Genomic DNA, 26002 nt, shown 5'->3' with positions numbered 1-26002 from the left:
TGCCCCTAAATTATTATTTGACCTCTACAAAGTTTGTTATCACATCTACGGGTGACACAATTGACCTTAGTTCAATACACCTGCACTTGATGTGAAAAACAGGTTATTGTATCTGCGCAGAACCCCATCCAGTACATAAATGTGGTGGTGTTCATGCTTTTACGTTTCTAACATGGTGCAGTTGTAATCCAAATAATCGTTCTTAATAATTTTCATTAGAAACGGAATACGTATTTCAACATATTTATTTCAAAATAGGTATTTTGAATTGCCAGGATCTAGTGCACATAATATCGGTAACATCACAGAAGATAATAGAAAACAGCTAAGCTTTTCAGATCAGCTCAACACTCTTTATTTTCGTAATTAAAAATACCATAATAGAGACATACACATAGGATCATGAAACAGTCATTATCATAAAATACATTCGTAATCTTAAAAAACATTATTGATCTTAAAATAAATAAAAACTTTAAATACTTATTGGTAAGCTTTTTAATAACATTAAAAACTGTAACATCATAATTTATAGTCCTTACACCCTCACTGTGCTACCTCTAAGCGCCGTGCTAGACTAGCAGAGGAATAAATAATAAGCATGAGTTTCTAAGGGAGTGCGCATACCTGGACAATAGGGTTTGTTGTCTGTTTGGTATAGCCTGTCAGCTATTTCCAGCACAAGGCCAAGAGATAGGAGATTGCATCTATGAGAGAACAGAATCCTGACACCAGTTCATAAACACAGATTGGAATGCTTCGCTGAGCCTTAGGGAGTCTTTCTGGAGGTTATCTTCTGTCAAGCTGGATTCTGGTGCAATGCCATGTTCATCTGGATCAGGGAACTGCAAGCTTGGTAGAGATTCTCTCTTAATTGAGTCGTCACATTGTAGTCCCTATATATGGTAACTTATCTAAAATGGAATTTGCAATATCGATTTAGGAATGTTTTGACATACTCATTTACATCAGTGGATGTACTAATTAGGTACAGATACTACAATATAGACTGCTTTATTTGGGTAATGGTTGTTATATGACCTTGAAAAGGCCACCAGTCCCAGACTAATGTTGCACTGGTGGTAACGTTGATCTTGATATCAGAGTTACTTAACACTTTCACAGTTCTTGGAATAGGAACAAACAACATCTGCATCAAAGGTAGACATGTAGATGATTCTGCATAATTTGAGGGAGAATGGCAGCCTCCATTTTTGAAGATAGCAGCCTCCATTCTCTAAGATGCCAACCACCACTACCTAGGATGGATTTGGGGGAAAAAGCTAAACAAGAGGGTGAGTCTAACTAAAAAGTAGACTATAGCTAAAATGGAACCTGCCCTGTATATGTTTAAGAACCTAAAGCTAAAAGAAAGAAGGATAAATTATAGAATTATAGAGGGAAACAGTGATAAGATTAATGACATTCCTGGAAGAATGTCTAAGCTAAATAGTCACTAAACTATCACTTGATGTGTTTTTGATTGATCTTGCTTTTCCGACATAATCATTTGACATTTAGAGAATAAAAAACACATGCAACAAAAGTGCTAGCAATTACTCACGTGTTCCATGTTCAATATGTAACATGCCTTCAAACTGAAATCAAAAAGGGCTCTCTATGCTCAAAGACATGCTCCTTACAACAGCTCTCCTGGTTTGCTTTTGCCTCTGAGTGAGACGCATGCTTGTGAGAGTCCAGCTGAGAGTGGGTACTTGGAGGGTTGGTAGAACTGCATGCAGCTGTTCAGGTAGTCTATGCCTGTGTTATGTAATGCTTCGTATGTGTGGGGAAGGAGATTGAATTTTGACCACTTGTGTATTGGGAACTAGTGGAATTCCCTCAAGTGTGGTATGATGGGAGACTGGCTTGGGATGTTGAGGAACAGTCTGACTGCTGCATTCTGAGCGGTCTGAAGTACTTTTGTGAGTTGGTTGGTTATTTCCACATAGAGGGCGCTCTCATAGTCCAGTCTGCTGGTTATGAGCACTTGGGTGACGGTATTCCTGATGTTGTTGGGAGGATAGCTACTTGAATATCTTTTTCATCATCCTCAACATGTGGAAGCAGGACGTGGCTACTTCATTGACTTTTGTGGACCTGTCTAAATGGTGTCGACAATGATACTGAGGTTTCTTGCTTGTGTGCTGGGGTGCAAGTGGGTTCAAAATCAGTAGGCCACCAGGTAGAGACCTGCAGCTATTCATCTTTTCTGAAGATCACCACTTTGGTCTGGTATGAACTCAGCTTGAGGCAGTTGAACTTCATCCAGCTGGCCACTTCATCATGCATGCGTTGAAGTTGAACGTGGTGCTAGGTGTTTTGTCCAGAGGGACAATATCAGTTATATGTCATCTGCATATGTGAGTATATCGATGTCTGTGCCAGCAGAGTCGAGTAGATGTTGAAGAGAATTGAGCCCAGCAAGGAACCCTACGGGACTCGGCAAATGAGTTCCTGTGCTTCTGAGGATTATAAAAGCAAGTTGAGTGTTTGGGTTCTCCCATTGATGAATGTGAAGATCCGTTGGAGGGCAGAGATCTTAGAAGCCAGTTTCATGGAATCATCTGATCAGGATGGGATGGGAGTCTGTTGCTGTGGGTAAGCCTTACTAAAAGCTTCTGGAATGAGGGAAAAATGTGGAATCCACTGACGACAGTAGCCAACCGTTCTCAGAAACATCCTCACTTTCCTCTAGGTAGTTGGAGGATTCATTTTCAGGATTGCAGAAATGCGTTCTTTGGATACTGTTCTTGGCCCTTTTTCAATAGGATGACCAAGGTAAATAACTTCTTTTTGAAAATAATGCATCTTTGTAGTTGAGACCGTATGTCGATTGTAAGCAAGATGGTTCAAGAGCACTATTGTTTCCAACTTGCAATCTTCTTTTGTTCTAGAAACAACCATCAAGTCATCATCAATGTACAGCACCAGCACTGAGTAACAGGGCAGCTGCAGATTTTTCAAATCTTTCTTTAGGATCTGACTAAAGATTCACAGAATTTCTGTGTACCCCCGTGGGACTCAACACCAAAGGAGGACTTTATGGCGGAACTGAAATGCGGAAAGGTTTTTACTATCTTCATAAAGAGGAATGAAAAAATACACTTGGCATAAGTCAATAACTGAATATCATTCCGCACGTGGAAGGATCTGAAACAACATCACAGCAGGATTCTCTACCACAAGACAATAGGAATTTACAATTTTGTTTATTTTAGGAAGATCTTAGAACTCTCTCCATTTTCTACCCAGCTTTAATGGCCATCACAGAAGAGCTGCAAGAACTACTAAGGACTTCTCTCTAATGTACCTGTTCTATCATCTTTCTATGATGGCCTTCATTTCTTCTACTACTTCTTGCAAAAGTTTATACCGAGAAGTTAGAGGGTAAAATGCATCCAGTTTTACTGTAATTTTCACTGGCCATGCACTGTTAATCAATCCAATTTCTTCACCTGTAATATCCCATACATCTTCTTTCAATGTGTGTCTTAAATCAAAAGGCAGGTCATCTTTTGTAAGAACTGGATACAAACGACTTTTGATTCTTGCAATTTTATTTTAAAATTGAAATACTCATCTTGGGCCTGATTTGCAAAGGTTAATTTACACTTTAGTGGAAGTTAACTGCTTTTCAGTATTCACAAAGGTACTTATGAGTAGCATCTCTACAACGGTGGAGTCTCTGCACTCGGGTGGAGTCTCAGATTCGGGGCAAAAGCTATGCACTCCATATAGAAATAATAGGACAGATGTAGGTTCAAGATTCCGAACATATGCCCTCATACAGACATCACATCATGTAGAAAATGTTGTAATACTTCGAAACCATTGCATATAATGCCAATCACAAAACATTTTTCAGTCTCAAACCTCCGCCTGTCCCATATGTAGATGGTTGTGCAGTTCATGTTAGAAACAGCAGTGTGGCACAATGTAACTATAATTGGAGTATGCAATGAGTGAGGGACACATACTTTGGGAGACAAAATTCAGCAACTTTGGATTCAATGTGAGGGGAGTAGGGAAGAGCATTGAGATATATTGGGATTGTCGTGGAGTGCTTTTTGAGACGGGCATCACCCACCCCCAAAACAGTGTAGAAATATATTTTAAACTGCATTTTGAGTAACATAATCTTGTTAAACTGCATGTGGCAATGATAAAATGAAATGTTATATAGCAGCATTACAACTTACAGTTCTGTTCAAATGTGAATGTTAGTCATAAGTCAAAAGCTCTATTCAATACTCACAATTGCAACAGTGTTTCAAACACTTCCCACACTCCTTTGAATGTATTTACCCTCCCCCACCCATCTTCACCAGAATCTTGTTATCATATCAGTCAATCACAACCAGGCTGAATACATAAAAAAAGAACAAGCAGAAACACACCCTTTCAGAGATTTCACCACGGCACTGAATGTGTTTGTGGAATTAACATCTCTGGGATGTCCAGCCAAGATGTGATTTCCAGATTCTGCTTCCCACCGGATGTCACCTTGGACATGGGATCTGAGTGGGAGCAGGATTTTGAGTCTGATCCATTCTTCCTCAAGTATTTCACACCCTATGTAAAGAACTTCTATGTTTATAGGCCATCAGTGACATTAATGGCATCTTATAGCCATGCTAGTCTTAATCCCTGCATCAAGTTCTAAGAGTCATAAATTGGAGAGTGCATATATAGGCATGCCGCCTACACTGGCAGGAAGGCATTTCCCATATCCCACATGTGCTAGGTGCCATTGATTGCACTCATGTGGCACTTCAGCAGCATCACCACACAGCACGCATTTTCCACAACAGACACTGTAGGCGATCCATCAACTTGCAGGCTATTTCTGATGCCACTGGCTGCTTTACCGATGAGTGCTGTGTTCCCAGACAGTACACATGACAGAATCAGTTTACACTGATCAATGTTTTATTATTTTCCCCATCAGGTGGTGCTCATCTGCCCACGCCGAACAGACATGCTACAACTGTATCTCAGCAAAGTTACACTAGAGCACAAATTTGAACTTGAACCATCATAGAGATCACTTTTAGTCTCCTAAAGTCATGATTGAGATGTCATGACCGTAAGGGGAGGGAGCTGCTGTCCTCCCCTGAAGTCGATTGCAAGATAATAGTAGCCTGTTGTGTCTTGCACAACATTGCAATATGACAAGGCATACACATACCTCTGAACAATCTTCACCAATGTCAAATTCCTGGGAACTGAGGTGTTATTCCAAACAGAGTGCAGGATCATCTGGCCGACACTTATTTCTCTTGAGCCACAAGTTGGATTATATGGCCTTTTTGTGCTTTCAAAGTCTGTTGTCAGTGATGACTGGTGGACATCCTATAAGACAGCATGACGATCATTTGCATCACAGGGTGTGGCCTTTGCCAGAATGTCTGCACCATCAAGGTCTGGAATATACATTTTGATGCCAAAAAGGATGTCATATGGGGTATTGCCACCCGAAAATCTTTCAGGGAGATTGTTAAGTTGTCTTTGTACCCCACATAGGGGGTGGATCCAGCTGTGTTCTTTACCTCATAGCTATGAACAATTGCTTTAAGCCATGGTTCATCCTCTCTGCAACAGAATTGTCTTTGGGCCGATGTGGAGAAGAGTGATGCACCTCTACACCCAGGGAAGCCATAGTATCCCTGTAACCCTTAGAGGTGAAAGCAGGACCCTGATCTGAGTGGAATTTAGTGCATGAATGTGTTCTGATAAAAACATGCAAATATTTAAGACCAGTTCGAGCATCAGCCAAACTTTGTGGCCACACCCAGAGGAACCCTGAGCAAGATACAACTCCAAGTAGGATAGATTTATATGCTACATCCAAATTAACCACAATGGTCCAAATAAATGCAGCCCAAAGGTTTGCTGAATATCAACAGGTGTGTCTGCTGTGTGCTGGGCACAGTAGAACTTCTAATTTGTTGAGAAATGTCACAACAAAGGCAATATTTCTTGGCCTGATTATATAGGTCAAACACTAATAACCTTGCTGTAGTACAAAATGGTGGCCTCCACACCTACGTGTGCAGAAGCAACACCTTAGTGCGCAGCTGTCATTAGGCTAGTCTGCTTTCTTAGTTGGGAATCAATCAATCATCAAGATTTGGAATCGTAACAAAGGGAACATTTTGTTCAATTAAATGATATGTATAATTTGCTGGAAAGCCCCTAGGTAAAAGGGTACAGTTGCGTGCAACATTAATGGCAGCTAGTATATCGTCATCTACTCTCATATGAGAACAAGCAATCGCAGCAACTGCTGCAGTCTCAACTGCAGATTTGGCCGCTTCTTCTGCCAAAGCATTCCCTACTTAGTGTATTTCCACACGTTGATGACTCAATGCATATATGAAATGAGTCGGTGGCAACCTATCGTTTAGGTCTGCCATCTTCAGCCAAAGCGATTTATGCTTTATTGTGTTACCTTTAGAATCTTTTAATCCATTTTGGTGCCAATAATGCAAATTGACATTAAAAGACTGGGCATAATAATATGAATCAAACACTAGAAGTATGAAGAATTCAGGATCTGTATGTTCTAGTGCAAGAAGCAATGTTTTAGTTCAGATAACTGCGCAGTGCAGTCCCCTGAGGACTGTGTGCAAGTGTGTTGTGGTTGGAATTTTCTGTCCAACCTGACACGAAGGACAGTGATTCATACCTCTCAATATTGGTATTTAGTCCACATAGAAGGCTGAGCTGAACCATCAGTTTAAATAATATATTTAAACTGCTCAACGAGGAAAACATTGCTGGGCATGGGGTAAACATGCCCATATTGAAGAAATTATTTTGTCTGTAAAGAGGGTCAACAACGAAGTCTACATTCATAGCTGTTAAGGGTGTTGCCTTTGTATCTATCCAGGATGGAGGGCTAAGCATTTGGAACTCTTGCTTTTGTAACAGCCTCTAAGGCTGGAATGAGAGTATAAACAATAATGTGCTTCTCTTGTGAAAGGGGTCGCGCTTTAGGAATAGCCATCTGCACTGCAGTCAGTATATTGTCAGTGGATGCGAAACATATTTTCGCATTGGAACACAAATGTAATTTATAAGAAATCAGCACGGTTTCACCTTCATTACAGGTGATATATGTAAAGCCAATGGCACCCACAACTATACGGATGACCAGGTTTGTCGTATTAACATGTGTGTGAAGTGATGTGTAGCAAGCAAGTCAGATTTTAGTGATCTGAGTGCGCCTTTGTTATGGTGTCCAATGTGAACTGGAAAAATCAAGATGAATTAGGTCATATATTGTTTCAACGTGTTGTGCCTAATCAGGTATGTAAGTTCCTCCAAAATCAAGAAATGCTTACATGGATTGTAGTTTCCTAAGAGTGTTTGGTGGTTTTAGCGGAGCACACTTCTCTAGGAAGTGTGGCGCAAGGTAATTTCCTTAATGGGTAATTCTGTATCCCATGAATAGGATACTTAGAAATGCTATGTTAGATTTCTTGAACTTGTATCCAGATTGAGTAAATCCCGTAGTATTCGATCTGCTCTGCCTAAATGTTTGTTTAACTTATCATCTGTTAGGTAGATATTATCTACATAGGGCAATGTGTCGGGGTCATTATCGTGTAGAATTGACACTATGCGGGCAGGACTGTTCTTGTAGCCCATATGGAGTCAAGAAAAGTGAGGTTAAAGTTTTTTAGCCTTTAACATTTTTCATATTAAAACACTGAATCCACTTCACTGCATTTAGTGTACTTTGTTACCATGTACGTAGAATGGTGAATCTGAAACTACAAGTGTAGGGACCGACGAATCAACTTTCTGAAGAGCAAGTAAGATGACATGAATCTCAGCTATCTGTGCAATTGAATCACTTTACATTTAGAACCTTAAAGTCCCCATCTTGGAAAACTCCCATTACTGCAGGGCTATTTAGTACCAACTGCAGGCTGTGCAGAGCTGTCAAAGTTCAAGAATCCTTCTAGAGCTTGCAACATTCTTAGTATATCTTGGAGCTACTAGAGGACACCTTTCTGTGAGGAAATCCAGTGGCAGTCCTGTGCCTTCACTGGATAAATGCATACCCCCAAAATAGTTGTCTGCTCTGGAGGAGGTGCCTTCACAGCAACCAATACTACTCTGCCAATCCCTAAAATCTGCAATATAGATTGCTGATCTTTGTATGTTAGTGATTGTCTATACACAGTCTCAGAATCATTCAAACTCTGCCTAAGTAAATTAGCATTCATGTGTCTTGAGTTCTGGATGTAATTTATAACAACCTTGAAGGCTTATGGAACTCAGTCTAATAGACTCCACTGCGGGGGGTAATTCACCCTTAAGCCATAACTCATGTTCTTGATGACCTATGGGGATTTCCCATTTATTATAAGAGCATAATACAAAAGAACTAGATCATGCTTATGTGTAAACATCAAGTTGCTTGATCAATTGCCTCAAACTTCACTAATGAGTAAAATATTTCAAAAGGATAAACTGGACTTGGGGATATTACTTCACACCAGCATCAGAAAAACCTCATCCTGTAAGATATTGTGTCAACTGACCCTAAATATTACCCTTATCTGCCAAAAGCTACAATGTTAGTACATATTTAGAATACATTTACAATCCATTCAAATGGTGAAACCTTTTACTAGTCAAGCTTGACAAACACTTCAGTTTATAGGGATCCTCTAAGCTGAGGAAGGAGATAGTCAAAAAACATCTCCTCATTAGCAGTAAGAATAGGTAATAACTTTTGGATGGCCTCCCAGGGAACTTAGAACTCCAGCCCATTTAGATGAATGTTTTGATATGTCATTACAAGTCGGCTTGTTAAAGCAATTTATCAGCAGATAATGCGAAGTGGATAACGATCACTTCTGTCAGAGACTATATGAGTGAGTTCTGGATAATAAGTGAGTTCAAGAATCTATACTGCATATTTTATTAAATAGTACATCTCTATTCTAGTGCAGATTATTTGAATTGATGATATTCTGGAAATAAAATAATGGTGAAAAGAAAAAGTACACTAGAGTAAAGCACAATAAACCATGTCAGCATATCCATTGATGTTCATTGTATCAAATGAGAGATGGAAGCAAGTTATCAATGGTATCTTGGAATCCAATATTCTCTAGCCACTAACTAATATCTGTTTTTGAAAATAAAATACAAAGCATCTGGAAGCCTAAAGTCCAATTAGTATTAAATCCAAAATAACAAGGAGCACAGCAAAAGATCAACGATAATTGCCATTTCAACTGACCAGGGTTCTCGCTAGGAAACACTAATTTGGAGCATAAAGCTAAAATAAATGTATATATATATCAGAAGGCATCTGCTATGAGAAGCCATTGTGGGTGCACACTTGCTCTGTGAGTAGCTCTGGTGCTAGAACAACTTTTAAAGTGGTGGTGCTGGCCAATTCAGTCACCCCATAAAGGCATAGTGAAAATGTGACAGTCCTTTTTGAAACCACAACAAATGCTCTGGCTGCCTGTTAAACAACACAGCAAATTTAAGGCTCTGTGCCTGGCCTATAAGGCACTGCATGGACTGGGACCAGATCATTTTAGAGAGAAACTCAAATGGTACATTCCAGCCAGGACACTATGCTCAGGCTCCACAATGAATTTGATTGTTCCTTCCTTTAGGAGAACCAACTGGGGTAGAAGGAGCTTCTTCAGGGCCACAGAAGTGCTCTGGAACAGTCTTCCAATGACACTGAAAAATGCTCCCTCTCTACTCACTTTCAGAAAAGCCCTAAAGACCTGGTTGTTCCCTCAGGAGACTTAAAGGCACCGGCCTAAGCTAAACCTGATGAGGTCATATAATTCAACAACTTTTATCAGTTTCTATAGCCCCAAGACGCCTAACGGCATTAATTGCGCTTCACAAATGATATAAATACATTTTATAAGTAAAAATGCTGCCTGAAGAAAAAAACATTTGAAGGGTCCCTTTATTGTTCATTCTTCATCTAAATTCTTTCAAGCATTACGAGGGTGCTGCAGCACCTCTTGCACACATCGTTCTTTCATGCCGGTGCAGACAGAGGTATTCTCTGTTTTGCATGGAATGTCAGACGAGGTGTTTTCCTTTCACTGTACAGAGCTGTGGCATCTCCTCTCCCTGGCAATGACCTGGATCAGCTGAACAAAGATAGTTTCAGTGAAACATTTTTCCATTAGGAGAGCTGTTATGGGAAAACCTAAAATTAAATGTTAATGTAAATGTAGTAGTACTTGTATAGCGCCCGAATCGACCCCCGAAGGGGTATCTCAGGCGCTTGTACGCAAACTTCAGTGGAACCCTTCCTGGCTTTTCCATGTGAAGTGCCCACTCCTGGGCACCCCCACGGTGAAGCCAGGCATCCTAGCGTTGTTGGGGCCGTTGTGGAGATTAAGCAAGCTATTGCCCAGAGTTGCAGAGTGGGACTCCATGATTAGAATAGGCACCGAGGCAATAAATATCAGGTCTGAGGAAATTGAGCCCAAGACCCTGCCGAGGCAGGAATTGAACCCTGGTCCCAGGCTAGACCTCTGTATCAGGGTCTGCCGCTCTAACCATTGAGCCACACTTCCCCCCACAAGGCAGAGCAGAAGAAATAGATCCCTTCTGCCCACTACTGCTAGTCCTGGAGGTTATAAATAGCTCCCCTCTAATCACTCTTCAAGAAAAAAGCCTCTCCTGCCCCCACATGTTACAATGGTAAAAGACTGTGAACAGTGTTAAACATTCACAAATATAGTACGCTGGCTAAAATGTGTGGAATTACGCACTTTAATATTAATACTAGCATGAAAGTGCTGGATAGTATTGAGTGTTAGAATGTTTATGACCCACAATGTGATTTCTAATAATAATAGTTATTAACTATTTTTATAGATCCTTATTAACAAAAACTATTGCATAACATCAATAACAAATACTCAGGTCCACTGGAATTATACAGCAAGGAAGAACCAAATTATGAGGCTAAAGAAAAGGCAATTGTGGCATATTGCACTACTTTTTCTGATAGTAGTTCTTCATTATTTTGTCACTTTCTGAGAAAAGGTCTCACCTCATTAATACCACTTTAACATAATATTTTCACAGGCTAGTCACCAAAACTAAGGGCTTATGTCTTAGATAGTCTGCATGATAGTTATAGCACCCCTGGCAGGGTCAGAGACAGTGTTGTGCTCACGAAAAGGTAAGACAATGTGTCCCTTGTAATAAGATTCAAAGCAGCATTTCAAAATACAGTCATTAAGTAAGAATGGACCCAACAAGCAACAGCAGCACGTGTTGCTGTGCCTTCAGTAACTTTTGATCTGTTTGAGCTAAAGACCTGTTTTTTGTTAAAGTCTTCACATCATGCATCAGGAAGTTGGATTATGTGGCAAATGCGGCCAATTGATACATTTGTGGAAAATGAGCTGCCGCAAAATCGCAAAATTCCAGTGGCCCTGCAAATACTTAATATGTATACCTTAGTTTTAATCCTGAGCCATCAACAAATGTCCAGTTGTCTTCAGACTCTGCATCTGTAAGTCCAATCCAGTAGCCACCAGATCCCTTCATGGACACGAGATAATCCTGAAAAGACAGTGTGAAGTTAGATCACTTTACTCTGATGTGGAAGTGTGTATATTCAGCAAGGCCATACACTGAAATGTGTTTATGGCTTGCACATATTTCTGTCATTGGCAGTGAAGCACGCACTCACCTTTAGGAGCGTCATGGCGCTAGCCACTATCCACTATGACGAAACGGGGCAAGGATGTCCTACTGCAGCGCTCCACATACATTAAGAAAGACAGTTCTCATTTTGCTTGCAGTAATTCAGGCCCTGTCCTAGGTGACACTGTTTTCCAATGCACTAAATTTTGAACACCCTGGGCTTATTTACAAGCTCATTGTGCCGCCGGTGTGTCACTTTTAACATGGGGAAAAAGTAACTTACCGGAGGTGCAAGGGCCTTGTAAATTTAGGGAGGAACAGAACAAAACTTGATTATGAATTCAATATACATTACAAATGAATAATTCGCCACAAAAGCAATTGTTATAGCTTTGGGGGACTAGAATAGTCTGAATTATCACATTGTAGGAGTGTTATGGTGAGTAGTTGTCAGGGCCAACTGGCCATTGCCAGTGTGGGGACCGGTTTTGGGCCCCTGGGGCTGTTTTTGTTACAGGGCCGTTTTTGCAAAATCGGCTCTGTAACCAAATCGTCCGAAAACCGGCCCTGGAAAAGAGCTCGGTCGCACCTCCAACCCCCCAGGGGGCGAAGGGGCCGGCCAAGCACTTTGCCAAGGCCAGTTTTGGTTTCCAGTCCGGCCCTGGTAGTTGTGCAAGTATGGTCATTGGGAGCGCTGACAGGGGCAATGGGTGTTTGGAACTGCAGTGGCCTCCTGACGAGGGCCCTGGCACATATTCTCTTACAAATTAGGCACTGCTGCCACCTAATCTTCTTTTATTACAGACCAGTCATCTACACACTGACAGCACTACAAACTATTCCTTTGGTAGTGGCGTCTCTAGGGAGGGCCCGATGGGCTCCAGCCCTATTTGTCCTATCCCCTTTTGGTACACCAAGCCATTGCTCCAAGCTTATCTACAGACAGGCTTCTCCAAAAAAACAAAAGAGAAGTGACTGAAATTTCGCCTAGGCTTACTGCCATCAGCAGCCCACCTACCACCATGGTTACGCTCACAGCTACCAATAACATGCAGACTTTGCGGGAACGGCAAAGAGAACACAGTACATCTCATCACCATCTGCAGCAAACTTATTCAAGAACATCGCTCCTTCTTGAGACCACTTTTCAACAACTGCAGGATATGGACCTGCAGGCAAGCAGTGCTGGCTTGCTTCATAGGCGATGACATCCAACTGAGATGCCAAATGGTAAAACTCCTTGAAACATCGGAAAGCCGCTTCAAAATGTTGAAGGATTTCCAAAAAACCTAGCAGCACCGCGAAGGACGAGAGGATCAATCCACTCTAACCCTCAAAGAGCAAGCAATAGCTGGCACTGGCAAAGAAACAGGTGGCATTATGTTGGCATGAGGTGCGCCTAAATACTCCTGACCGTCTACAAACCAACTTTAGGAGAGCATGGTCCCGGCAGGGAATCTGACAGGCCCCAACGTTTACTGCTTTAACCATGAGGAAAAACAGTAGTAGGAACCTAGAGAGAAGCACACTAGCTGCCCACCTAAGATGCAAACAGATATGGACCCAACAGATGGACTATCCACCAAACCATCTACTGAGAATGCTCAGGAACACCGCATTTACCCGCATCAGCCCCTCGAGTAAGGCGATCCAAAGCACGCTTGCACTAAGGTCGAGCCTGCGCCAGACATTTGGTGAGGACAAATAACATGCTGCATCTCTTAGTCCAATTCAAGCAGAAGGGCCAAAACCAAGGCCCCTGAATGTTACCCAAGCCTCATGTTGCCATCCGCCAAGTCATGATTTTCACTAGGTGGAGGACAATGCTGAAAGCAAACAGCCACTTTGAACTATACCGAATACCACTGACCATATTACAGGGATAGCCCGAACTGTCATCATAATTAATCACCTTTTCTCTTGTAATACAAATATGTTTTTTAATGAAGTGGCAATTTAAAAAATGCTCTTATTACACTGGCACTTTACTATATTACCCCTCGGCCGACAACAAGGATCAACTTACTGCACATCTTATCATGATAAATAGGCTGTCTAACTGAAATCATACTTTATTTTAACTTTGATGCTGCTGTCTTAGTGTGTTTTTTACCGAAGGATTGTCTTAATATGTATGAATTTTACCTTTGTTTTATTAACTGAACTCTGTTCTACATTGTAAAGGTTTTAAACAACCATGTACAATAAAGCATTACTTACCCCCTTATAGCCACCACCATAGATGTTGAAAGTGCCATGAGGCAACACAAAAAACACACATTGATGCTTGAAACATGCACATTTATGTTTGTAAGAAAATGTCAGCAAATTAGCGCCATTGGGTTAAAATGTTTAAAGCAGACTGGATATATGAATGTATTAAATAACTAAATATAAATATAAATACTGAGGTTCTGAGATTCTGAACCCATTTCATAAAGGTCGTCGTATCATGACGATTTTGGTATCAGCGGACCGAAAATGGCGCGTGTAAGATATACGAGTGTTTTCGTCATGTTCGAGTGACGAGATCATCATGAAATCAGGGATTCCGTTCTGAGCCCTTGGGTTCCATTTTGTGTACGGCAGCCATTTTGTGGTTGCCCTCACATAGGCCGATGACTAAGGCTGAACGAGACCTTGGGACACGTACACCTTTAGCTGACTTCTGTGTGACCTGGGCAAGCTGACTCCGTTGCCCGAGGCTAAACTTGTTGAGCCAGTTCCTTGTTCGGCAGCTGGTCAAGATAGAGATCAAAGAGCAGGACATTGCTGAGTTTATGGTACATGCACACACCCTTTTATCTTGATTCTCATCTGTTTCTGTTCCTTCTTTTATGGCCTATTTACAATGGGGAGGTGCCCGTTTTTATTAGGGGTCCGTTCGATTTATCTGATGAAGAATGTTGGTCCTTTCCGGGTAATTGATGGTGGGCTGGACAATGAAATGTGGGTTTGTCATGCAATGCTTTTTGTTGTGTACACATGGGATTGGTCAACTGTAAATAAGGAATGTTTGCCTGAAGCCCAATATTTGGTATAAAAGGGATGACTTGCTTTGTAAAGTTGAGCAGTCTCCTACGAATATACGCCATTGTACTTCGTGGACCTCTGTTTCTGGTTGCAGCCAATAAATTTGATCTTTGACGCCACCAAGAAGTATCCCGTGTCTCTGTATGCCAAGACAGGTGAACTCGGAGACTTCGGGCATTTCCCCTGGCGCCGCTGGGTTCTAAATAACCCAGTTCTCCAATTGGCGCCCAACGTTGGGCGACTTCAGCGGTACCGGTCCAAGCCTGAAGATCGTGAGGAGCTTCATGTGAAAATTCTGGAGGAAGGCCAGCCACTTCATCGACCCCTGTATGTCGTCGTGGTCCGAAAGTCTTTGCTGCGAGGTTCCCCGCTTTCCGACGGCTACGAAGGACTGCTGCCCTGACTGTCGCCCTGTCTTTGAGCCCTTTGATGATTTGTAAAGCGAGACGATAGACGGGTCTTCTGGTGACGTCATCGATACCTCAGTTAAGTATGAGTGGAGCGTCTCCCAGTCCTTAGTTTTTGGGTATCCCCTTGGCATCTTTGATTTGGGACTTGCAAGTACCAAAGCCGAGGGTCTCGTGTATTCACGAGACTATCGTATTCGATAATCCTTTGAAGTTTGAAGCTAGACTAGAGAGCGAAGATGCCTGGTCTTAGCAGACTTGGTAAGATATTTTGTTGTGGTTGTGATAGGGATTCCCGATTGGAGGACTCGTGTCCGGTGCCTCCGATTGGAACTCCAACCTATAAGCTCTATGTGAAACATGGCGTGGGCCCCATCACGTATAATGAAGTGTGGATCCGTTACACTAGGAAGGATGGTGTCCTAAAGTGGCCCCAATATGGTAGTTATGAAACGGAGATTTTAGATAATCTGGAAGCCAAACTTTTTAAGAAGAAAACCCGGCCGGCGATGTTTGACTCTTTCCGCCTATGGCGAAAGGAAGCCAAACAGAAGGAAATTAAGTTAGCGAAGAGAAATAAAAGAGAGAAGGGTATCTCGATGATGCAAGCTGCTATACAGTTAAAGATAACGAAGAAGAACAAGCAAGTTAGCAGTTGCACAGGCAACGTAAAATGGCGATTGATAAGTGCTATCCAGCTTTGCCGCTTCTTCAGCAAGATGCAGCGAAGGAACTTGAGAAAGATCCTTTGATGTCACATTTGTTGAATTCGCCACCCCCTTATGTGCAGAGTGCTACAGCACCTCCACAACCTTTAGTTGTGCAACCTCCGATTGTTTTGCCTCCGGTTATTCCACAGCCGCCAGCTCCTCTTCATTTGGCTCCTATTGCTTTGGCGCAGCCTCCTCAAGGGCCGCCGACTTTGCTATCAGCTCCGTCTCTAATTTCTACGATTTTGTCTCCTGTGTTGTCTACTTCTTCTGATATTCCTTCTGATATTGGCTCTATGTCTACTTTGTCTCATCCTGTTTTTTCCTCCTCTTCTTTCGTCGACTTCTCCTTCTGTTCGACAGAGAATGACTGATACTGTTACTAGTCTTTTATCTCCTCTCTTTGGGTCATTGAGTATGACCCCTGTTTCAACGCGTAAACAGTTGCGTAGCCAACTGCCTGATTCCCAAGAGAGGGAAGTATTGGATCATTTAGCGCGTAAATGGGTCACTCGTCCTTTAAGATACGATGTAGAGTCTGTTATGGATGTCTTCCGTCAATGGGAAGCACCGAAGCAGAGATATGTTTTCGATAAGATGTGTACTTTCCTTCGTGAAGAATGGGAAGATGATGATTTGGGACAGACTCTGTCTGAGTTGTTCCGTGTACAGTCCGAGTTTGCGAAAGGTACGATTGTGGGTTCCGATGTTGAGAGAGCAGTTGCGACACTGTTGTCATTTAGGAGTGAGTCTCCTTCTCAGCCGTTGTTTGAGCCTGATCCTTCTATTAGGAGAAAGGTGCGACAATATCCAATGAGAGAAGTTCCTCCCGTATGGAAGGAAGCAGTTCAGGCTGATGCTGGTCTTAATATTGTAGCTGTACCGGCACATTTTCAGCGTGTTTGGGTACATGTTCCGTGGAAGCGAGCTGAAGTTTTGGCTCTTAAGCAGACTTTGCCTGACCCCCGTAAAAATCCTGCAGGGTACTATAAGGAATTATCACAGACTGCAGACTCATGTGTTATGAATTTAGCTGATATAGACATGTTGTTTGGAAATGTGGTTCCACAGCCTTTATGGGGTTTGATTCGTCATACGAATCATGCGCCGGAGTTAGGTGATACATGGGTTAATATTGCTGCTGCAGATGGCCGACAAGTTGGTGGTGCTAAACCTGAGCCTTTAGTAGCAGAACTCCCTGGTAAGATCGTTACTTACATGAAGACCTTAATGCCGGCTATGCGTGTAAATTGGGATAAATTGTCTGCATGTCAGAAGAAGAAAGATGAAGGCGTGTCTGATTTCTTCACAAGGTTTGAAGAGACGTTTATGGACCATAGTGGTCAAGACATGAGTACGGAAGGTGGTCAACGGTTGTTTGTTGACAAGTTTGTGCATAACTTGCTTCCAGAGCTGTGTAAGAAGTTGAAGGATTCAGAGAGTTCTTGGGCCGTTACGTCTTCAGCACAGATATTGGCTACTGCACAGTACTACGAAAATAGGGATAAGGACGAGAAGGATAGAGTAGAGAAGAAGACTAAAGAGTTGAAGACGAAGGTGCTTTTACAGCAAGCATATCCGCCCCGTAGTAGCCAGCGTGATTATCAGCAGCCTCAGCAGTTTCAGAGAAACTCGCAAAGGTTCGAGTCTCCTCAACCGCGTTTTCCTGTAGGCCCTAATCAGTGTGCATATTGTAAGGAAGAGGGTCATTTCAAGAGTAGTTGCCCGGTTTTGTTACAGCGCACGAATGGTGTTTCTGGTGCAAGAGGTCGAGGTGTTCAGCAAGCTCCTAGAGGTAGGGGACATGGAGGGTTCCCCCAGAACGCGCGTTCCTTTCCTCCACAGAATAAGATGAATTGTTTTGATCAGCAGAATGGTGCGTCTGGTAGGACGACTCAGTACTATGCTGACGACTACTATGTCGAAGGTGAGAATGTGGATGGTAATGATTGCTAGGACAGCCACGGACAAAGAGAGGGAGTTGTTTCAGTTCCAGTAGATCAGAGTGGACCTTATGTTGAAGTGGTTACATCAGGTGTGTCAAAGCCTTTTCTGTTGGATACTGGTGCTGCGAAGAGTTCTATCATGCACTCTAAACTCCCTGGCGCACCTTTGTCTGGCTTAACGAATGTTTCAGTAGGTTTTTCTGGCGCCCCAGTTAAGAACCCGATTTCTAGTCCTTTGTCTCTTTCTGTTGGACCTTATGAATTGGAAGCACCCCTCATTTTGACGACAGGTTGTGGTGAGAACTTGTTGGGATTAGATCTATTGAAGAGATTGTATGCGACGTTGTATTGTTCTCCTTCGGGAGTACAACTTACATTAGGTAAGAGAGTGATCTCTCCGATGTATTTGTCGAGAGACCGACTCCCAGTTGAATTGTCTTCCCTTCCTGATACTCTTTGGGCTACTGGTCCTGATGATGTGGGTCTCTTGGAGATACCGCCATATGTTGTGACGCTGAAAGCGAATGTTCGAATGCCCAATATAGGATCTCTAGTGATGGTGAAAGAGCGTTGCTTGAAATCATTTATGATCTGATTGAGAAAGATGTGATTGAAGAAACGAGAGGAAATGTGTGCAACAGTCCGGTTCTGCCTGTTCTGAAACGTGCTGATTCTTCGCAACCGCCTGTATATAGGTTTGTGATTGATCTTCGAGAAGTGAATAAGATTGTAGTTCCGCAATTCCCTGTTGTTCCGGATATTACTGCTTTATTGACTATGATTCCGGCTTCGGCCACTTGGTTTTCGATGATTGATTTGAAGAATGCTTTCTTCAGCATCCCGATTGCCGAGGAAAGTAGAGATATTTTCTGCTTCTCTTTAGGAGGTCGAAGCTTCCGGTTTAAGCTCGCTCCTCAAGGTTATTGTGAGAGTCCGTCAATCTATAGTCAGGCTTTGAAGACACAGCTTGATACGATTGTTTTACCTGATGGTGCTGCTCTTGTGACGATTTGTTAATAGCTGCCGATACTGAGGAGATTTGTGAAGAAGCTACTTTGTCATTGTTGCGTCATTTGTCTGACTACCATCATAAAGTGTCTCTTTCGAAGTTGCAGTATTGTCGACAAGAAGTGACCTACTTAAGTCATCTCTTATCGAAGGAGGGAAGAAGATTGACCCCAGAACGAATCCAAGCGATTGCGAAAATGAGTGTGCCAATTACACAGAGAGAAGTGCGTGCTTTCCTGGGTATTACGTCATACTGTAGACAGTGGATTCCAAATGTTTCGCTTCTTGCGAAACCTTTGATAGCTCTCACTGTTAAGGATACTCCGAATCCTATTCCTTGGAGTGACGAATGCGAGAAGAGTTTTTCTGAATTGCGCAATGCGTTGTGTTCGGCTCCTGTGTTGGGTACCCCCGACTACAGTAAGCCTTTTACACTCTATGTCCACGAGAGAGAGGGATATGCATTGTCGGTTTTGACACAGCAGTTCGGCGATAAGGAGCGTCCATGTGCGTATTTCTCATCGACTTTGGATCTGGTAGCTAGAGCGTTGCCGAGTTGTTTGAGAGCTACAGCGGCAGCAGCTGTTTCTATTTGACAGTCGGCTGGTTTGGTGATGGATAATACGTTGATTGTGATGGTTCCACATGCAGTGGATACCCTGTTAAACAGGACCAAGACACAGCACTTAACTAGTGCTCGATTGTCAGGTTATGAGTTGACACTCTTAGCGAGTCATGTGCACATAAAGAGATGCAATACGTTGAATCCAGCTACGTTGTTGCTGACTTCAGTAGAGACAGATGTTTTTGAACAGCATGATTGCTTTCTTAGGACAGAGGAGGAAGCAAAAGGGAGAATAGACCTTAGGGACACTCCTCTTGTGAAGTGTGATGGTACTCTATGGGTGGATGGTTCATGCTTCATGCTTCAAGCTTCCGAATGGTGATACGACTGCGGCACATGCTGTTATGACTTTGCATACGATTGTTGAAGCTGCACGTATCCCACATAATTCAGCTCAAGCAGCAGAGTTGATTGCTTTAACGAGAGCGTGTGTGTTGTCGAAAGGGAAACGAGTGACTGTGTACACCAATAGCCAGTATGCGTTTGGTGTGGCTCATAGCTTTGGTCGTTTGTGGAAGGAACGCGGTTTCCTCACGTCTCACGGGACAAAGATACAACATGGTCAATTGGTGAATGAGCTTCTGGAGTCACTTACCTTGCCATTGGAAGTTGCGATTGTGAAATGCAGTGCACACAAGAAGATTACCGATGATGTTGGTCGTGGTAATGCATTTGCGGATGAAGTTGCGAAAGATGTGGCAAGAGATGTGATGAGTCGAATGTATGTTGCGGGTCCGGCGAGATGGGTTCCGGATAGAGGAATGTATGAGGATACGATAGAGAGTGTGAAGTCGATCCAAGCTGAAGCTACAGAGAAAGAGTTGAGTGTATGGAGAGAGAGCACGGGTAAATTGGATTCGAATGGTTGTTGGGTTGAGTTGTCAGAGCATCAGCGATGGTTGTTACCCGATGCGTACGTGCTTGCAGTGGTTACGATGGCGCATGGAATGGCTCATATTAGTGTGAAAGGGATTTGTAAGTTGTTGGCTCCAGTATGGCAAAATGCTGTAATTCCTAAGTGTGCAGAGAATGTGGTCAAGAATTGTATGGTTTGTCTGAGGTACAATCCTGGTAAGGGAAGTCCAACTCCAGCTGGTCATTTTGCTCCTCCGACGTATCCGTTCGAGGTTTTGCAGCTAGATTTCATCCACATGGAGAGATGAAACAACCTGAAGTATGTACTCGTGGTTGTTTGTGCCTTTTCAAGATGGGTAGAAGCATATCCCCTTAAAGATAATAGTGCCTTGTCCACAGCTAAAGCCCTTGTCAAAGAGTTTTTCCCTAGGTATGGTTTGCCGAGAATGGTCTGGAGTGATAATGGGAGTGAATTTGTGGGTCAAGTGAAGAAGAGAGTGTGTGATGGGTTAGGAATCCGCCAGAAATTTCACGCTGCAAATCACCCCCAATCAGCTGGTTTAGTTGAATGTTATAATGGCAGCCTCAAATTAAAACTTGCCAAGATACAGGCGAGCTCTGGTCTTAAATGGCCTGACGCGTTGCCATTAGCACTTTTGTCAACTAGGATGACTGTACATTCTCGAGTGGGACTTAGTCCCTATGAAATAATTTTCGGTCGCCCGGCAAACATATGGGGAGTGCCGAGGCCGACGAAATTTAGTGAGATCGAACTCCCTGTACTGCTTGATTACTTGTATGATTTGACGGCTAAATTGCGTGTCTTACACCAACAGGTTCACGATACTTTACCTCAGGCTACTGAAGATTCGGGACATTCCATTAGTCCCGGTTCTTGGATTTTTGTGAAGAACTTCCAGCGAACGAAGAACGATCAGCCCCGCTGGATTGGTCCCTACTTGGTGCTGTTATCTACGTGATCTGCGGTGCGAGTGCAAGGAAAGAAGAACTGGTTCCACTGCGTACATTGTAAGAGGGCCCCTTTGCCTCTGCCGTATGACCGGTGGGTCCAGGAGGGTGTTCCTGATTCGGAAACTGACACTGTGCCTCGTTTTCTGCCTTTTAGCGATGCACATTTAATGGGGACAAGTTCTGAGCGTTAAAGCGACGATTTTCTGCAAGAAGCTGTGCCACCGTCAGTTCGACTGGACACTACCGAGCCTGAACTCTTACTACGCGACCAGACATTGCCTGGCAAAGGCCGTTATAATTTACGACCAAGAATCATGGGACAAATAAAATAAGATTCTTTTCTTTGCTATTTTTGAAAGTTCAGCTCTCCCATCTGAGAAACTGTTTTGACTGATTTTTGTTTTTCGAACCGCCATCCGGGTTCAGCTGTAGGGTCGTGGTGTCAAGTCTTTGGAGTGCAAGCCGGAGACACAAGGTTGACGGTTCTGGTTGGTCCGAGGGCGTTCCCTGGACTGACAGAGGCATTCCTTAGCATGGAACACCCAACCGCCGCGATCAGCACGGTTAGAGGATGGAGTTTTTCGAGATGGAGAGATCTGTTGAAGAAATGAATTTTAGAAACAGAATGTGTACAATCATGAGCAGAAAATGTTTTTTAATATTGTGTCTTTTCATGTTGCTTAGCTTAATGGTGTTTTTGATGGGATATATTACATTCTCTTTTCAAGTGACGTTTGCACCCACTACACAGCCCATACCTTCTTCTACTGCTTCTTCGCATTCTTTTCATCCTCTACCTGAACATGAGTCCATTAGGAGATTGGAATTCGTTAATAACTCCATTGTTCAGCTTCTGCACCAACACCAATTAGTGGTGAACACGACTAACTGTTGGGTGTGTGGTCTTATGCCTCATACTACTGATAAAGGTATTCCTTACCTGGTCCTGCCATTAAGCTACAATGGTTCTGTGTGGGCATACAGAACGATGTTCATCTATGGTCGTGAAGTCTACCCCCTACCTTCTGTGAAAGATAATCCAAAGAATAGTGCTCTAGTTAAGGGAATAGTCAATATGATTAGAGGAATAGATTCCTATGAGACTATCCCGAGAGAGGAGACACTAGCGTATATTGGATGAAACGTGATGGAATATGGAGCGAGTCTGAGTGAGAACCAGCGAGCGAAAAGATCCTCTCCGATTTGGATTGTACCCCATCAGGGTCATCTTTGTCTGCAAGGTAATGGCAAGAATCCGAGAGCTCAGTTAGGGAAGAGTATCTGCACTGAGACGTATGTTTTTGCGTCCCAGACTTCCCCATCGTTTCTAGCAGCTAAGGGTACCTATTTTGTCTGTTATGATAGAGCGTATACATGGTTGCCCCCTGATTTCTCGGGCACATGTTTTGTCTCGTTCCTGTTGCCTCCTCCGTATACAGCTGCGGCAGATTACCACAAGACGAGAGTTGTTAGAGGTGTCTTCAGTAAGGAAGATACTACAGGACAAGAATTAGGTGATTTCTTGAAGGGTTTGATGCCGTTTTGGGGACCTATGGTTAACAGCAGGAACATACGGCAATTGACGAGAGTGGTTGAGTCCACCGTAGTTGAAACTGCCGGTGCCCTTAGTAACTTGACTGCTGAGCTCCAGTCGGATCGCCTTATGACTCTTCTGAACAGAGTTGCGTTAGATGTCATACTTGCAGATAGAGGAGGGGTATGTAAATTGATCCAATCGAGTTGCTGCGTTTTCATTCCAGATAATGCTCCGACAGTGTACCAAGCCATTTCCAAACTGCACAAGATCTCCGAGTCTATACATGTGGACGAAGGAGATTGGTCATTAATGGGATGGTTTTGGGGATTGTTATCCACGTGGGGATGGAAAATTCTGATGGTCATTGGGATGATCTTAGCCTTTCTTTTCCGGTTCTGTCTTTGTGTGCAGTGTGCTCCTGCTATATGTGGCCTCTGTGCTACATCGTGTGTTAAGAGACCTGTATCAAGAGACGTGCTAAGTAATAGGATGATGCTACAGCAACATATTGATGATCTGATGAGTATAGACCTGGATTCAGACTGACATGCGTTTAGGTGATTGCCTATGTAAGGGCAAAAGGAGGGCCTGAGATTCTGAACCCGTTTCATAAAGGTCTTCGTATCATGACGATTTTGGTATCAGCGGACCGAAAATTGCGAGTGTAAGATATACGAGTGTTTTCGTCATGTTCGAGTGACGAGATCATCATGAAATCAGGGATTCCGTTCTGAGCCCTTGGGTTCCATTTTGTGTACGGCAGCCATTTTGTAGTTGCCCTCACATAGGCCGATGACTAAGGCAGAACGAGTCCTTGGGACACGTACACCTTTAGCTGACTTCTGTGTGACCTGGGCAAGCTGACTCCCTTGCCCGAGGCTAAACTTGTTGAGCCAGTTCCTTGTTCGGCAGCTGGTCAAGATAGAGATCAAAGAGCAGGACATTGCTGAGTTTATGGTACATGCACACACCCTTTTATCTTGATTCTCATCTGTTTCCGTTCCTTCTTTTATGGCCTATTTACAATGGGGAGGTGCCCGTTTTTATTAGGGGTCCGTTCGATTTATCTGATGAAGAATGTTGGTCCTTTACGGGTAATTGATGGTGGGCTGGACAATGAAATGTGGGTTTGTCATGCAATGCTTTTTGTCGTGTACACATTGGTCAACTGTAAATAAGGAATGTTTGCCTGAAGCACAATATTTGGTATAAAAGGGATGACTTGCTTTGTAAAGTTGAGCAGTCTCCTACGAATATACGCCATTGTATTTCGTGGACCTCTGTTTCTGGTTGCAGCCAATACATTTGATCTTTGACGCCACCAAGAAGTATCCCGTGTCTCTGTATGCCAAGACAGGTGAACTCGGAGACTTCGGGCGTTTCCCCTGGCACCGCTGGGTTCTAAATAACCCAGTTCTCCAATACATAAATGCACATATGCATACTAAGTCAAATATAAAGATTTTAAACAAATATATACTATGTAGGAATATATAAGTATGAGTGTGTATATATATATATATATATATATATATATATATATATATATATATATATATTTATATTATTTATTTTGTCAATTTATAGGGCGCAACAGCTACCCAAGAAGGGTTTCCCGGCGCCTAGACACAGCTAGAGATGAAAAGACAGAATCGGAGGGAGACTTTGAGGGATTATTGTTCGTACAGCCAGGTCTTTACAAGCTTTCTGAAATTGTGGTAGTTATCTTCCTTCCGAATGCTTGGAGGAAGCGTGTTCCACAGCGACGGTCCGAGATAGGCAAAAGATCTGCCCCCTGATCTTGTACGTTTAAATCTTGGTATGCAGAACCATGCTGCTGTCTGGGACCGGAGGTTTCTCTTTGGTGTATAGAGGCAAGCAAGGGATTGGAGGTATTTAGGGGCTCCTCCTGTTTTTATTTTGAACATGTAGTTCAAAGCCTTGAAACGAACTCTGTTCTCTATCCTGAGCCAATGAAGGTCCCGGCGATAGTTCGAGACTCCAGCGTTTCTGGGAATCTTACACAGGAGTCTGACCGCAGCGTTTTGTGCCACTTGTAGTCGTCCAATGACGGATTTATTTGCGCCTAAGTATAGGATGTTGCCGTAGTCAAGCCTTGATGTGATAAGGGCATTGACTACGGTCTTCTGTGTTGACATAGGCAACATCCATAGGATTTTCTTCAACCATCTGGTTATGGTGAGACATAATCCCGTAACTTTGCTGGCCTGCTTATCCATGGATAAGGCGTTGTCTAGTATAAAGCCCAGATTTCGAGCATGGGACACCGGGGTCGGCAGGATGCCCATCTGTTCTGGCCAATGCGCGGGGTTCCAGAGTTCTTTGTCTTTTCCCAAGATCAGAATTTCCGTCTTATCCCCGTTCAGTTTTAACTGGTTTGTTGTCATCCAGTTCAGTATTTTTAGTAATCCTTCCTTGAGTAGCGACGGGGAGTGGGGACAAGAATTAGATAGGGAAAAAATGATTTGGGTGTCGTCGGCGTAGTTCATGAGTGTTAGCCCTAGTTTCTCAACAAGTTCTACCAGCGGTTTGAGATAGATATTAAAAAACAGGGGGCTCAGGATGGACCCCTGTGGCACTCCATGAGCAGCAGGTAAGGTGTCTGACTCGGCCTGTGCTGATGCGATCTGAAAGGTTCTGTTTGCCAGAAAGGATTTAATCCATTCCAGAGCCTTTCCTCTTATGCCATTTGTGTGGAGTTCTCTAAGGAGCGTTTCGTGGGAGATATATATATATATATATTACATATGTATTACCTACTGGCGGTCGCCAGTAGGTAGTTATAGTTAGGACCTAGCTACCATAGGAAATCCGCAACATTCTATTGGGAATAACTCGGCGCCGGTTGGGGAATTTGCGTGCAATTTTAAAAAATTTGGCCAGCTCCGCTCCACTCCTTCCCTGAATGTTTTGGGGGGATTCGTGAAGTGGGGGCTGAGAAAAAAGGGGGGTCCCAAAACTTGTTTTCCCCATGTTAATTTCCATAGGACGTTCTGACCCGAACCGCTGAACGGAATTACGCCAAACTTTGCAAAATTGTAGGGACTGGTACGCAGATGTGCCTTTGCTATATTTGGTGAAAATTGCTCCAGTGGTTTTTTTGAAAATTAACTTAAAAAACACATATATATCTATAGGCATGCTCCGAGCGCTCACCGGTACGCGAACCGGGGAGTGCACCCGGCGCGCTACGGGAGTGCGCGAGCTGAAAGCTGATTGGC

At 43.1% G+C, this 26002-nt stretch overlaps 1 protein-coding gene across 2 annotated transcripts in view; it reads right to left on the bottom strand.

The window, feature by feature from the left end:
• LOC144817775 (C-type lectin domain family 4 member F-like) overlaps positions 1 to 26002 on the bottom strand; it is a 449481-nt gene that overhangs the window by 85719 nt on the left and 337760 nt on the right. For both annotated transcript variants that reach the window (XM_078674581.1, XM_078674582.1), the window contains exon 6: positions 11477 to 11583. In XM_078674581.1, coding sequence (XP_078530707.1) covers positions 11477 to 11583 — 107 coding nt within the window. The remainder of the gene's footprint in view (positions 1 to 11476; positions 11584 to 26002) is intronic.

Source organism: Lissotriton helveticus, chromosome 2_1, assembly GCF_964261635.1.
Source record: "Lissotriton helveticus chromosome 2_1, aLisHel1.1, whole genome shotgun sequence".
Taxonomy (NCBI): Eukaryota; Metazoa; Chordata; class Amphibia; order Caudata; family Salamandridae; genus Lissotriton; species Lissotriton helveticus.
The sequence above is the reverse complement of the archived record's forward strand: the minus strand, read 5'-3'. Positions and strand labels throughout refer to the sequence as shown.